Source organism: Passer domesticus, chromosome 20, assembly GCF_036417665.1.
Source record: "Passer domesticus isolate bPasDom1 chromosome 20, bPasDom1.hap1, whole genome shotgun sequence".
Lineage (NCBI taxonomy): Eukaryota > Metazoa > Chordata > Aves > Passeriformes > Passeridae > Passer > Passer domesticus.
In genome coordinates, this window is record NC_087493.1 from 5,711,195 (window position 1) to 5,726,842 (window position 15,648).

A 15,648-nucleotide genomic window follows, 5' to 3' on the forward strand; every position below is an offset into this window, starting at 1 on the left:
CTCTTGTAGATAAATACCTTTGCCACTTAGCCCTCAATTTTTTGTACATTGTTAAGGGGAATGAAAGGTGTCTAAATCCAGTACCTTTATACTTGGTCACCACAGCTGAGTTGACACTGAGGGGTTCTTGGAAGGTGACAGTGAGTGATGTGCTGCTCGTTACCATGAGACAGACATTGGTTGGCGCCTCGGGGGCTCCTGGGAGAGAAGAGAAAACATCAGCTCTTCAGCACAACAAATCCTATTCAAACAATGTTCCTGAGTCTTCAAAGAACCCACTGAAAATCACCCTGCAATTGTGAGCTTTGGGTTGTAGGTGTTTGTTTTCTGCCTTTTGAGCATTTTAATTAGTGATCCTACTAACAATATCCTGCAGACACCATTTGTTTCTATCGTGGTTTTTGGCTCCTTTTTGGTTAAAAATATCTTCCTGCATATATGTAACCCAATAAAACAGATCCATGCTAATTATGTCAATGAAAAGCCCCTATAAATCTCTTGGGGTGGATAAGAAGAGAGGGAAAGGACAAAACCACAAAGAGCTAATGAAACCTTGATGGTTTCACTAACAAATTCAAATTTATCAAAAACCAGAAAATATTTTTATGTTATTGGGATTCAAAAATTGCAAATTCCACAGTTGTTTTTGGCGTAAAATTTCCAAAATACAGTTGAGGTCTAACATTTTTGTTTACAAAAAGAAAAGGAAAAAAAGAAAGCTTAATTTGCAGAATATCAATCAGACTCAATTCAGAAATCAAACACAAAAATGTAATGACTTACTGCTGGGATTGATTTAAAAAGTCAGTATATTAACTTTCACTATTTCTGTATTTCCTGTATTTAGTATCTAAGAGAAGGAGCACTACATCTGTCTTGAAGAAATAACATACAATAAATTTGTGAAAATTATTTGTGAGTACATTTATATAAAGGTGGTTTAAAAATGTTAATGGAATTATTGTATTTCATCACATATGATACAGCTAAAAGATCCATGTGTCTAGAAAAAATTCAGGACTGTTTACTTCTTCATTGGGGCCCAAATTCCATTTAATTTGGATACAGACTCACTTGTACAACTGTTTAAAGTGACTCAATTTGTGGCTGTGGTGATGAAATGCATACCAAGATTAAGATTAGTGCTTATCAAAGTTAAGGTTATGTTTTCACAATATTTATGTGCAAAATGAAATTTCACTGCTTGATCAAATATTTAGAACAATCCCATTCCAAAATAGTAAGTTCTTTTGAAAAATAATCAAATTACAACAGAGAAAAGGCCAATGTCTCCATCCTTCTTCCTGGCTATTCATATGTTGTTTTGCAGCATCCCGTTTTAAATTCTGAACATGTTAAATGAGATCCAGGAGTAGATGTGGAAAGAGATAAGCAGGGCAGAATCATTGCATCCTGAATGAAGAGCTGGGATGTTGGATGTTGTGTTAATTTTATGCAGCTTAAGGGCCATGTGCTTGTTTCTTTCAGATATTTGGTCCTTTATTGTTCTAACACCCATTTTCTTCTCCCTCCTGGAAAGGCCATTTCACCTTTGTGCCTCAGTTTCCCCATCCCAACCTCCTCCAGCTCCCACTCTCAGCAGTGCCATGAGGATCAGCATCTTTGGAGAGGGTTCTCAGCTGCAGATTCCTGCCTGGAATTTTGCTGTTCCCTGTACTTGGTGTCAGTTTTGCCTTTTTCCTTTTATATGTTCCCTGTATTCTCCACACATAAATTTGGGGCTCTGTAGCCTATTGTATGAGTAGCTAGTTTGCCCAGTACTTTTCCAGAGCCTTTCCTTAAGCAGAAAGACAAAACAAATTCCAGAGCTCCAAGCCCTGGGAGGTGCAGGGTCCCAGCGCTGTCTTGGTTCTTCCTGGGAACCAAGGTTGAGAACAACTCCTTGAGATCCATGTCATGGACAGAGCACAGCTAGTGCCGAGGGGGGCACTCCAGAGAAAAGTCTTGACCTGGGGTGGAATTGCATCACCATTTATCCTCCTAATTGGTGCTTTTTATCCATTATGCTAATTTCCTGAAACCTATAAAAATGTACTCATCCCTGTAGGAAGAGTACATTTTTATGTACTCATCCTACAGGGGATGAGTACCTTTTACATTTTGTGGTCATCTTTCTATAACTGCCCCTGAAGGCTTTCAAATAAAGATCCTCTTTTTTATTAACTGCTTACTAAAATTGCCTCGAGTTTAATTTCCAAGTTGAGAAAAAGGCAACATACTCACGGGCATGCTCGTAGCCGGCCTTCATGCGCTGGTAGAGCCTGGCCCTCCACTCCCAGCCCCTGAGCTGCTTCTCCCTCTCGGCGCTGTCCGTGCCCAGCCCTTCGCTCGCTGCTTGCGCGGACAGCTCCGTCACTCTCTGCTGGGCCTCCTGCACCAGCGTGCTCAGGTGCACAGACCTGCTCTCCACGGTCACAACTGACAGGAAAAGAGGGAAAGAGGAAGTGCTTGGCAAAATTTTGGCCGTGCTCAGAACATGCCTTAGGTTACAATGTAAGCTGTACCCAAAAGTGGGTATTCTATCACCATCTTCATAAACTGTTGAAACTAGTTGGGGCAGAGTTCCTTATTTCCTTCCTGACTCATCCCTGATAACTCTGAGGGACATCTTCTGTTAATGGGCCATTGAGTGTCACTGCATGACTGATAAAATTATACCACTGGGAGATGCTCCACCCAGAGGGAGGAACCAAGCATTCCTACCTGGATATGAACTGAGGTTTGGAACACCACAGCAGCCTTTTCCCACTGGATTCACAGAGAACAAGACCTCCATAACCACCAATGGACCTTCAGAGGAAAATCCAGCCCTTCTACAGGACCACTGCTTCAACAGAACCACATTTGTCACTCCAGGAGAATTGCAGCCACCATTTAATCTGACTGCTACCAACACCCTGAACAACAGGGTGTCAGGTTGTATTCTGGTAGTGTTTCTCTATTATTGCATTTATTTTAATTATCCTTAAAGATCTGGCCACTTAAATATCATTAACAACATGAATAAATTTTCCGCATTTTTTCATCTGGTATTTCTCATATGCTTAAAATTGTCTTAATTAGACCAGAATTGCCTATCTGTTGTAAGTCAGAATATGAAAACCAAGCTAAAATAATAACCTCTCTCTAACCTCTGCTTTGGTATAATGTCGCAAACTTGCTTTCAAAAAAAAAAGAGATTGTACTGGTTACAAACACAATATATAAACTTCAACAAACAAGAAGAGATCTGATTGGCAAAATTAAGAATTCTTTGTGCCTAAAGTCCATGGCTGGTAAAAAATTGATCTCTTTCCAGCTTTTTGTGATACAGTTTTGTCCAGAGAATTTAATTAGTCCTCTGACAGGCAGTGAACAGCTTACCACATGGAGGTTTTTTCCTCCTATGCTCAAAATAACATTAATTTGATGTTTAGCAGTTCAGATTTTCTGTGTGAACTACTGTGGTGAACATCAAGGTGAAAATTAAGATCACATAGGTTACAAACTAGAATAGGTTTGATTTTAGCCTGAGTTCCTTAACAAGCCCCTTGATTATACAGTGAAATATGGTGAATCAAATCCTATTTTCAGAGTTGCTCTTAGCCTAAAATTGTTCAATCTCTAGTTTAGAAAGTATGACTTGTAAAGATGTTTGATTTGAAAATAAATGCAGGTATTGATTTGGTTTTCAATATGCAGGGAAGAGTGCAAAAGAGAAGGAATTCTGAAATCACAGAAATCACTTTGGTGGTTTTTGCAGAAGAGCTCCGAGATAGCCTTAATTTAAAGGCATAATCAGTGCCCTGGCACATGTGGCTTCTCTTAGCAATAGTGAGGAATTGCTAAGTAGAGACAGGCAGGCTATTGGTTGCCCCAAGTCTTTCACAGGAACAGCAGGAATCTTACACAGACTGAACCCATCATTCACTTGCACAAGTCAGGAGCAGCAGACATTTCTGAAAACATAAAACTGTACCATAATAAAGCACCAAGGCTCTCAAAGGTTTTTCACACCAAAACACCACAGGAGCAATATGTATGTGGATATGAATGTGTTATTTCTAAACTGGGATTATATGGGACAAATTAGATTGGAAAGGACCTTCACTAGACCAGTCCTCTTCAAAACAGGCTCAGCCAAGAGGTCAGACTGAGTTTCTGAAGGTATTATCCAGTCCGGTCTTGAAAACTTCCCATGATGGATGGAGATTGTTCCACTGCCTCACTGTCCTTATAGTGAAACAAGGTGTTTGTTTTATTCAGCCTGAATCTCTCATTTTAACTTTTGCCTCTGTCTCTCATAACAGTGTGACAGCCAGAGTTTAGCAGAGTCTAAGAATAGCCCTACTGATGTGAAAAGTGGCCTGGAATCTTTACAGCCACGGGAGAGCAAAGAATTACTCAACACCTCTGACATCCAAAGGGTTGTTTTTGAAGAATGTTTGTCTCTAAGACTTTGCTTTCAGAAGCTGGCTTGAAGCCATCCTTCTTAAGTTTGATCATTCTTCATATGGACATCAGGGACATATGGCCAGGCTCCCTGGAACCTGCTGGTATGCTCAGAACTGTTGTTTACTGGGAGGCCAGAGGTGATAGGGTTTCCTGGATCCATGCCTACAATAAACATGCAACACATCTGATAGCACAACAGGACTGAGGAAGGAGATTTTATGTGCCAGAGCTTCAGGTGGTTGAGCATTGGCATTGGTTCAAGTTCTCACTAAGGATCTGGCTCTATCTGTTTAATCAAGGCTCAGATCCACATTTGCCGAGTCTCTGATGTCCAATCAGCCAGTGGGAATTTTAATCTTATTTTTATTTGGGTTCACATGAACAAGCCAAACCATGAGTATATGATGAATGATAGTAACTGAAAAGATAACACTTTGTCTTCTCCCCAACTAAATTAATATTTTAAACGCTTTACTCTCTGATCTTAGTTACTTTGTTTTTAAAAGATGTTGGGTTCCTGTTGAGATTTATACAATCTGAGTTCCATGTGGAGATGAAGATCATAGTTTTACTTTTCTATTGCTTTATCTGCTGCTGTTCCAGGCAGAAATCCAGGTGATACAGATGGAAACTATCTGTCCTCCAGATCCTCTTTTCTACAGAGTTAGGTTAGAGGCTATAATGAAATTTCAGCTGGATCACTGCAGCTATTATATACAATGAAAGAGCAGAGGTTTTCTGTGAAGGAAGTTTTTTGTTTGCACTTGGAATGAGGAATTCTTCCATTTCACCTTTTCCCAGCTCTGTTCATCTGTCTTGTACACTTCTAATCACATTAAGAGAAGCTGTGTCCAGTCCCAAAACTGGGTGAGTCAGGATTTTACCCTCCCAATCAGCCTGAGGAAGTCTTGCTCAATTGCCCACCACAGAGGAATGAAAATGCTCCTGCTGGGTGCTGGATCATGTTCCTGCAGCCCTGAGATGATACATACAGGATTTAATTTGAACAGGGTCAGTTGAGTATGAAAAGCAGAGCAGAAAGTCTGGACAAAATAGAAGGTGACTGCCATCAGTTCCACAAGAGTGAAGCCAAGCACAAAGGTGCTCTGAACCTTTGTTCTGAGGGCTGAAAATATCTTTTTGCATTTTACTCTCAAACAGCCACTGCAAACCCTTCAGGTAAGAAACCCAAACAAAATGATCATTTGCTTTTTACTGGGAATGTTTCATCCATTATTTCAATCAGAAAAACTAAAAATCAAGATAAGTGAAGTGGAAATTTGGTGGGTATATTTTGAAATGGAAATGAGGTGGTTATATATTCATATTCTCTGTGTTCATAGGCATGTTTGCATTAATTACAGGAAATGAATACTAATTTATGATTGCCCCTGCTCGCCATCAGACTGCATTTATTTACAGATGAGGTCAATGAAAAATTAGTTTAGTCTTTTTTACTGCTGTTTAGAACACTCAAGACTGTGTTTTCCTCTAGATTTGTCATGGTTAATGAATGTTGCTTCAGCAGTCAATCATGTACTCTAAATGCTGTCACACTTTTTTTTAAAGCCTCAGTCATGAACCATGACAGAAAAATAAACAAATAAATATAAAACTAAAAAACTCTTTTCACTGAGCAGCTACACTATGCAAAAATCTCCAGGGAAGGTTAAAGGAGGCCAGAATAAATGATAATATAAGTGCTGTGGATATAGAAAAGCAATAAAGGTGTACCAACACTGAGGGTCTGGCAAAAAAACTCAACATGCACATGCACACACACTCTCCAGTGAAAAAACTGGCAATGTTAGTAGCCTCAAGGTGCAATTTCCTGGAGCACTGAGATTGACATGCCAGCACTAAATGTTGTTAATTTAACTAACTTCAAATTAATGGCAGAGTCTGCAGTGGCCGAAGCGCTCAAACACAGTCTCATTATAGCCTTGCTGGGAATGTCCTAAATATAGGCATTGACAGTTTAAAACAAATTCTCTTACATCGGGGTATTTTTAGACCCACGTAAGGCGTCAGAGTTTGTGTCATGGTATATGGTTGATTAATTGGGTTGGTAAGTCACCCTCCAACCCACAAACTGGGCATAAAAAGGCCCGTGAAGGAATACAAAGAAGTTTTATAACTACAATATGTAGTTATAAGCAATATTGGTATTCCAGTAAAGTGAGAAGGTCTGTTACGTGTATAGGTTTTCTCTGGTTCTGTAGAACTTTGAAATTCTGATTTAAGTGGGATTTTAGGCCATTTGAAGACTAGTAGTGAGGGGTCTGTGGGGAATGGAAATGATAGATTTCGATACAACCGGCCTCCTGAAGGCAGCATAGCCAAAATCAAAAGGATAATCAAAGAAAAGCAAAGTCTAGACAACCCATCATCCTTTCGTTTTTCATGACAAACTCTGCCAAAACCACGATCTTTGAATCACTGAGTTCCTGTTGCCATGTTTTTAAAGATTTTTTTCTCTAGATTGCTATTAACCCAGCTGCCCCAGTGTTAATCACATTAGGAGCTCAACATGATTGATTAGTTGGTGTATCTGAGAGAAAAAAAAATCTACTGAGCACATATTCAATGAGCAGATATTGCTGCAAATATCCTCCAGCACTCTTGTTGTAATCAGCTATGATAAAACCAATTTTTGTGTGTCGTGTAATTGATTTTCATTAACAACAGCAGAACTGATCTCATACAAGCAATTATCTAAGTCAATTTATGTTCTTTACTTACAGTGTGGGCTTTCCTTTGCCCCAACGTGCAGAAGGGTCCTGGCAATGGGGACGTTGTTTGTCAAAATGGCAATATCCAGAGGAGTGAGTCCCTCACTGTTTGGTGTGTTCAGGTCCAGTTCCTCCAGGGTGTATTGATAAAGAAGAATCTGAACAGCATCCAGGTCCTGCTGCTCTACGGCCTCAAACATAGCTTCATTGCACTGGAAATTCTGTGTGTCAATAAAGACAGAAATTCAGTAAAACTTTTCAAATGTTAGTGCTTTAAAAATAGAGAAAATGTGTGTTTTGTGAGTTTGCTCCTGAAAATAAAATATTGTGCCTCTAGCCCCAACTTAGGCTCAGCTTGCAGCAAGGCAAATGTTTGCAGCAGAACTGAGATTGGTCTACCCCTGGAGTGCTTGAAATTGCTTCAGGTCTGTGGGAAGATTCAAGTGAGATTCAAACCCATATGAAGCAAACACATTTTTATTTAGACATCTGTCCTGTAATCAAACTGTATGAGCAACATTATGTTTGCAGTGTGAAACTGGATGATACACCACAATTCTGCCAGAGCTTTGTACTACTGAGTTTTTCAAACTCAAAATTTCAATCAGATGATGGAAATCTAAATCAAACAAGCAGTTCTGCAGATAAACCTTCCCAGTTCCAGCATAACCCAGTGTATTCATTCTACCACCTCAGTAATTTCTAGATGCCCGTATTATTGCATTTAAGTTGTAACTAGAAGAAGCTTTGAAATTTGTAGGCCTTAAAAACAGAAGTAGAAATGGGACTGAAAAAATGGACTGTCCAGTGTGCAGGTCTGAGCAGCAGACAGCACAAGCAGCCAAACCTGAGGACTTCCACAGCACCAGCTCTCGGGCAGGGAGAACCACTGAACCTTTTCCTTACCAATGTCAAGGAGATAAAAGAATGGCACAATACAAAGGCCCCTGTTGTTTCCTAATTGAGCTGGGGAGAAGCAGGTGCAGGAGAGTAGCAGGGCCTGCAGGTTTCTTTTATGAGAACATCCTTCTGGAGCCTGCAGTAATGACAAGTCATTTGCCAAGATTCTTTAAATTCTCTCCCAGTGTCCCATTGCCATAATTACCTGATAGGATTTTTCCCTCTTTGGAATGAATTAGCAGGAGCAAGAGGCCCAGCAAGTCAAGGAGGGCTCAGAGCACAGATTCAGATATACAGTGTAAACCAGCTCCCTGTGTCCCAAAACCACAGAGAAAATTCTCATCACAGAATGCACTCATTATTCCATGAAATACATACTGAACTGAAACCATCTTCTACTGGGATTAGAAGTTAACACTTCAACCACACTAAAACTTCATTTTCTTTTTCAAATATCAATTTATCAATAGTTTTATTGGCATATCTGTGTCCAAGTTTAATCTCAGTGAAAAAGCATTGGCCTGCTGGAACAGCTGTGTCTCCTTCTAAAACACATGGACTGAGGGTTTCCAAACAGTTCTGGAAACTGCAGTCCCCCATCTCCACCCTGGAATTTGATCAGTTCTACAGGAGCTTCTTTTTCAGTGTGCTTGAAATCAAAAGTGTCTTCCAAAATTTTCAGGCCTGACAGGGATCTTCTGGGCTACTCTTTGCATGTGAAATATTGGTACCGCACTAAGAAATTGCAAAGGTGATGTTAGCTAAAAGTTTTAGAGCAGACCCCATCAGTGCTGAATATTGGGGATGAGCAGAACAGGAGGACAAGCGTGCAGAAGTGCCCTGTACCCCAAACTGCCAATGTAAGGAAATGAGATACTTCTGTTAAGATGACAGTCTAAGGGTGAGATGAGCTATGCAGCAATAATGCAAATCTGGGACAATAATGCTGACTTGGGAATCACCTTGTAGACAGTGAAGTACAGAACAGCTCATGCTGCAGAAATATTTTTTCTGTAGGTTTCCATGTAGAATAAAAGATATGACTTAAACATCAGTTCTGTTCATAGGGTTCTGTCACATTTTTGGGTTTAATCTCTTCTCCAAATGGTAAGATTCAGGTTTAATTTTATAATCAGATACTTAGGCCAAACTCCAGGGTATAAGATAAAAAATCCCAGAAAAAGAGACAGTTGATTGGTAAGCAGCTCTATTTGCCATTCTTTTTCAATCCCTTTGTTCAAGATAAAATTGGTTTGTAAGGACATACACTGTCATTAGGCAGAGCACATGTCCAGAAAATTTTAGAAAAGAAGACAGCACACATTTCTCTTGTTATAAGGGAAAACTTTAAAAATGTCAAAGCAAAATGTAAAGCTGATGATATTTCTGAGTGAAAGGCTGTGGTTCTCACTCAGGACAGGAAGGTAGTTATTTCTCTCTTCACATTTTCTTTTCTGTGGCACTGTGTACACACATGGTTTTCCCTTTTTTTAAAAAAAAAACAGAATAAGTAATTATCTTTTAATTTGCTTTACATATGTGCACAAAAGTTAAATGAGTTAGCATTTGTAGAGTGCTACCCTGAGTGCTCAATATCATTATTTGGCTTTAATTCAAATTTTGTGAGAAACTCGGGAAATCTTGTACTACATCACAGAAGTTTCTTCCATTATATAAACCAAAAATTCACTATCACATGATAATAAAAGAGAGGTGGCTAACTTCACTATTATAGCTGAAATTAACCCAAATTGTGTCTGATAAAAGCATTTTGCACTTTTTAAATACACACACCCACACACCCCTTTACAGATTTTACCCACCTGTCAGATTGCTGTAGAATTAAAAAAAAAAATTGATTTAAACTGGGTTTTAAAAATTATCATTATTTAGACATGCTGGTGTGACTTTGAAAATGCATCTTCAGACTTCTGCTTGCCAAATGAAATATCTGAAGTATTTGTGAAATTTTGGCCCTAAGAAAGTTGCTGAGCAGAATGTAAGCCCATGTTTAAGTTAGATTTGTTGTAAACGCTGTTGCCAACTGACCTGCTGGCATGAACATTTCACCAAAAGGGAAAAAATGCAAGTAAATTTCTATTTCTTCATTTCATTAGAAATCTGATTGAAAAAGCTGCATTGATTTACATGAGAAACAGAGCATGGCTATTATAAGCTGCTTCATCCAATCCAAACAATTGCAAGATCAAATTGCAAATATCAGGTTTTCCAAATGAGCAATTCAGGCACAAGCAATAGGCTGAAACACATTGGCAGTCTTGTAATTTCAAAGAGTGTAAAATCATGGCAGCTGTGATGTGGCCTTTCTAAATGGTCATGTGTGCATCCCTCATCCATAGAAGAGCACATCGAACTCTGCTAGACAATAAAAAACATCCAGGAGAGGCAGCAAAGTATCTATTATATCTCTATTATATCTTCAGCCATGCTAGTATACTGCCCCGTTTGGAAGTCTGCATCCAGCCCAGCTCTCCAAGTCCAGAAAAACATTCTACACATCTGACCAACTTTTCCCAACTATCTTATTTCAAACAGAAAACAGAAATATATTTGAAAATTATATAGTTTGCTGCAAAAAGCTTATCACATTCCATGTAGAGGACTCTCTAGTACTGCAGCATGTTTCAGACATCTGCAGCCTTGGGATAGGAAATCCAAACAGGTATAAGGAGTAATATTTTTAGACCCCAGTGCTCTATTTTAGTCCAGCTGATATTGTCACAAATACCAACAAGAGCAACCATTTACCTTTACTAGATGACTTTCATCTGCTTTGAAAGGACAAAAGCATTAAATTCAAAGAAAAAACTTAATCACATTTAAAAGTGATTGGGTGAAGTTTAGGAGCAGTTTTTACATTGCTTTTTCCTTGACTCAGTCCGGCAGCCTCTAATCATTAGCTGGACAGCTGTGCTATGTGATTAATTTATTTAGGTGTTACTGTGATGCACAAATGTATATACTGAAAAGAACTACAGTATTGCTTTGCAGTAAGTAATAACCATGTTCCAGTAAGTGATTCAGTGCCAGAGTGTTTAGAAATGCAATCTTATGTAGCTTAATTAAAATGAAGTGCCCCTTTCAAGCTATTTGCTCTAAGTTTGACTGAAAAAGTCCACTATGTACCACTGGAGTTGGAAAAAGTGGTAAAGTAGTTTCTGCAAAGACTTGTTTTGATAAACATGAGTTCAAGAATAAAGCTATTTTGGGCCATTGCTATGTCTGCAGCAAGACAACAATTTACTGAATGGAAAGTGTTGCACAGCAAGAGAGAGTGGAAAGAAAACTCTTCACAAGCCAAAGCTGAAAGAAAACAAATTCTAACAAATGTTGTTCACTTGTCTGGAGACATGATTTTACTCCTTGACTTAGCTCAGCAGCACAGAAACTCAATGATTAGAAAATACATGAGCTAGCAACTTAACCTGGAATATTTCCATCCCTTCACTAATAGTTTTCGTGCTGCTCATTTCTAGGGAAAACTGGGAAAACAACAAGCAGAATGGATAGAATGAGATCCAAAGCCTCTCAAATTTGGGGGAGTCTATTCACTGCCGGTTGTGGACACTAGCTGAGTCCCCAGACTGGAGGTACCTGGGGGTTTCTCACCTGGGCTTTTGTCAGTGACAAAAGCTGTGACATTTCAATGACAGTGTAGTGGGCTGGGGGAACAAAGCTAGCACAGATATGTCTGTGTCCCATTAGATCCTCATCCACACAACATAAAATAAAGTCTCCTAATGATGACTGATGGAATAGGCACTCCCACTGCTGACAGATCAGAGTGAAAAGGGACAGATCTGAGGCTCTGAGTTACTGGCTCAAGGTTAGCAGAGGATTTGGCCCCCAGAAGCAGTGCCCTGCTCCTCAATCCTTTGGCTCAGCTCACTGGCAATTTCTCTTATTAGTGAAGTATGACAGAAGAGCCCATGTTTGAAGGAATATGTAATCTGAAGGGTGTATTTAGATAAACACTGGTCAGAAGATATGCTCACAGACTGGCATTCATTCAGCCTGCATGTCAGTCTGCTCTGGCAGGTCCCCAGTGCTGGTTTGTCCTCCTCCTTCACTCCCTCAGTCATGCTTGAAATTGAAGTTGGGAAAAAAAATAAAAAGACAAGATAGTGGCTAAAAAAAATTCATCTAAAATATATTTCCTCACAGTTCATACTTTGAGGCCTGAATTCAAGTCATCTCTACAAACTGAAAAGGATTTGGAAACCCACAGCCTCAAAAGCACAGCTGCTGACTACCTGAAAAGGCTGTCCTCCAGCTCACAAGCCTTGTTTGAATTTCAGGCTTCTCTTATGAAACAAGAATCTATTGGCTCTGGAAGAGCTGAGAGGAAGCAGTCATGGTCCCCTGTTTCCTTCAGGTCATGGTTTTTCTTCATAGGAGAGAGACAACAGTCTCCACAGGTCATGCAAGGGTCTTCTGACTTTGGGAAAGCACAATCCTAGGGGACAGCATCAGCTAATTTAATTTAAAATACTTTCTAATTCTTGCACCGATTTATATAATACGTCTCTTACATAACTTGTGAGTATTGAAGGAGTCTAGAGTGTCCTTTCTCCTTCTGACAAAATGTGATATTTCTGTTATCTGGCCCAGCTATACTGAGTTCAGTCCTGCAATGCACTAATAATCTGATTGAGTGCAGCAGAGTGCTGGCTCCAAGGGGCATTTCCTGGTGCATTCAGACAATGTCATTAGACTTTGCTCGTCAGAAGTGGAGACAAAATAATTCAGAGGAGAAGTTGAAGAATGTGTTTGTTTTTCCTATTTAGGAAAAAGTGGGATTTATTTTGTTTTGGCAATATCCACAAGCAGGTTCATCTTCCTCCAGCAAGTAGAAAAGATTCTGTTGTACACTGAATTTACACTGGGCTGTTATTTCAGAGACAAAGTCCATTCCCCAAAATGCATGCACTGGGGGCTGTGTAACTTCACTAGCACTCACAGCAGTGGGAGCCCTTGTGAGGGTTAATTCCAGCAGGTGTTTCTGTATTTTACTGTGCTGGTACCTGAGTGCTTGGCTGGGATTTGGATGGGGGTACCCAGGCCAGGCTCCTTCACACGTGATCTCTTCCTTCTGTGGTGTTATCTACTGACCATCACCACACTCTGGCAGTAGCCTTACATTTATCTGTCACGCCAGAAAGTTCCATTTGCTCTGTCATTTGGAAAAATGGGAACTTCTATTAAAAGCCATCTTGACTTTCCTCAAAACGTGTTTTATTCTTTTCTTGTAAGAGAAACACTTGCATCTATAGATTTAACTCACGTTTTGTCATGTAAGTGCCAAGTTACAGGGAGGCTGTCTTCACCCTTCAAGAAGACCAAACTCTGTTTTGACAAAGGGTCATTAATGGCAAGGCTGGGAAGAACACAGGGCACTGGTCAGGGAACAAAGGAGATGGTGAGGATGGCAGGGCTGATGAAGGAGGCTGAGGGAGAGGGGAGAGGCAGGGCGGGCTGGGTTACCATGGAGGCCTTGCGCAGGCTGAGGCGGTCGCAGCGGGATCGGAAGTAGGCCTCGTCAAAGGACGTGTGGCTGCCCTTCAGCTTCTCCGACAGGTTCCGGTACAGGCGCTTGGCAGCGCTGGGCGACGAGGGCATGCTGTGCTTCTTGCTCTGCAGGAGGCTCAGGCTGTGCATCTGCTGGGTCATTCTCAGCCAGGCTTCTCTAGAAGGAAAACGGCAGCCATTTAGTGGGGTTTTGCTGCGCCAACATCGTGGATCAGAAGCGTGTCACTAGAACACAGTGCGAGGCTGCTGTGTCTGAAATCACTTTCACACGCAGCTTCTGCACAGCTGAAAATTCTACACATTTTTCCACGGCAAATTTCTCTTTATGGAATTAGACCCATAGATATCTATGGAGACAGAGAATTAAAAACAGAAAAATAAAACAGACTACCTCAGAATAATTTGCCAATTCGTCTTAGAATGAGGAGTTTCAATTAATGAGGGAAACAATGTTTTTGCAGACTGAGTTCTGGTAATACAGGTGTCAGAAAATTGACACCCAAAAGAAAATGTTGCTATGGACAGTTTCTAACGTGTGGCATCTTCCTCATGTAGTGGGCAGGCACTGGTCGTGTCTGTTTGTTGTATTACTTTATCCTGCTCTGTGTTTGCCCTGTCCATTTAGAGTACAAACCCTTCCAAGAGGGACTGCTGCCTCTCTCTGACTGCCTCATCTAACTGGATTTATATATTATCACATAATTAAACAATACTTTCTATGCTCTATCATTACATTAATTTTTCTGTATTATGAAAAATTGAATTAATATTTAACTCTGGAAGTACGTTACGTGGAAATAATTTTGACTTTCTGAAGGGAAACTAAGAATCAAATTTTACCCAACTGCAGGCAAAACAAACTATCCCTATGGATTTCTAAGTGAAAAAGTGACAAAAATTTCTTCACATATTCCTTTTCCCCTGACAAGTGTGTACATATATATAAGGCAGAATGCCTCTCTAGGAGATTTCACAGTTGTAATGGTAAACCTGGCTACCTTTTCAGAGCATCTTTTCTGGAAATAATCTTTAATATTTTTGTTGTACTATGATACAAATTCTTTTTTGTTCTAATGGTTTCAGCCTTCTGAGCAAATTGGATGGCAGGACCAGACTTTAAGGAGTATTTCCAGTAAAAGCATTTTTTACTAAACAATCATCCTACTGTGGAGGCTGGTTTTGGTATTTGTCCTTAAGATTAAAGACATCATCCAGGTCTTCTAAGCTTTCTACATCTTCCTTCTTACAGCACACTGTGGTGAGCAGACACCCTGAGCATAAAAGTATCTCATTACAATTAATTTCACATATTCTCCATGCTCCTGGGATACTGAATAGAGACCAAGTCTCTGAAGGAAGAGAGACAGAGTCAACACAATTGTCATATTGATTAAAAGACTTTGTTACATTAGAACAACAGTGTGTGCAATCAAGAGGGAATTACGTGAGCTGCACTCCTGAAATAAATGTGCAAGTGTGGAAATGATCAAAGCTCTCTGGGACTCGGGAGACAGCAGTACTGCAAGGATTTTTGACTGGTTTTCTCTGAGTTTATGGAGTAAACTGATTATCCACCTCCCAATTTTCTATGTTTTTAGAATTTTAAAGAAACTCACGAAGTTACCAAATTTAATAATAATTTAATTCTCAGTTACTTAGAATAACACTTTCAGTTCTGTTAGTACATAGTGCCACATTTTGTCCCACATAAATTTCTCCCTTTACCTCTGTTTTCAAGAACTTCTTATTTTCATCAATAAAGTATGGGTCAAAACACAGACCCAAATAGTGAATAAAAATAGGCCAGGGAGTGCCATAGGCATGTTTGTAAAGGAAGTTTCAATTTCCCAAAATAATCTGATTCCAAGACTACAAGTTTTGAATACCAAATTCCACACACAAATACTAACACACAGCTGGTAGTGAACACAGGATAGAAAGAAGAGTTTGCATTTGCCACACAAACCTAACCACCCTCAAGATGAGGACAAGGAGGAGTACACCAAACCAA

At 39.8% G+C, this 15,648-nt stretch overlaps 1 protein-coding gene across 11 annotated transcripts in view; it reads right to left on the reverse strand.

Annotated features, from left to right (window-relative positions):
- Nucleotides 1-15,648, reverse strand: part of ANKFN1 (ankyrin repeat and fibronectin type III domain containing 1) — a 132,713-nt gene that overhangs the window by 51,967 nt on the left and 65,098 nt on the right. For 7 of the 11 annotated variants that reach the window (XM_064395186.1, XM_064395184.1, XM_064395183.1 and 4 more), the window contains 4 exons: nucleotides 13,593-13,794; nucleotides 7,198-7,408; nucleotides 2,245-2,439; nucleotides 85-198 (listed from right to left, as the gene is read on the reverse strand). In XM_064395186.1, the coding sequence (XP_064251256.1) occupies nucleotides 85-198; nucleotides 2,245-2,439; nucleotides 7,198-7,408; nucleotides 13,593-13,778 (706 nt within the window). In that variant the 5' untranslated portion in view covers nucleotides 13,779-13,794. Of the gene's footprint in view, nucleotides 1-84; nucleotides 199-2,240; nucleotides 2,440-7,197; nucleotides 7,409-13,392; nucleotides 13,505-13,592; nucleotides 13,795-15,648 lie in introns of those variants that run through there. The other 4 variants (XM_064395190.1, XM_064395191.1, XM_064395188.1 and 1 more) reach the window with 4 other exon arrangements.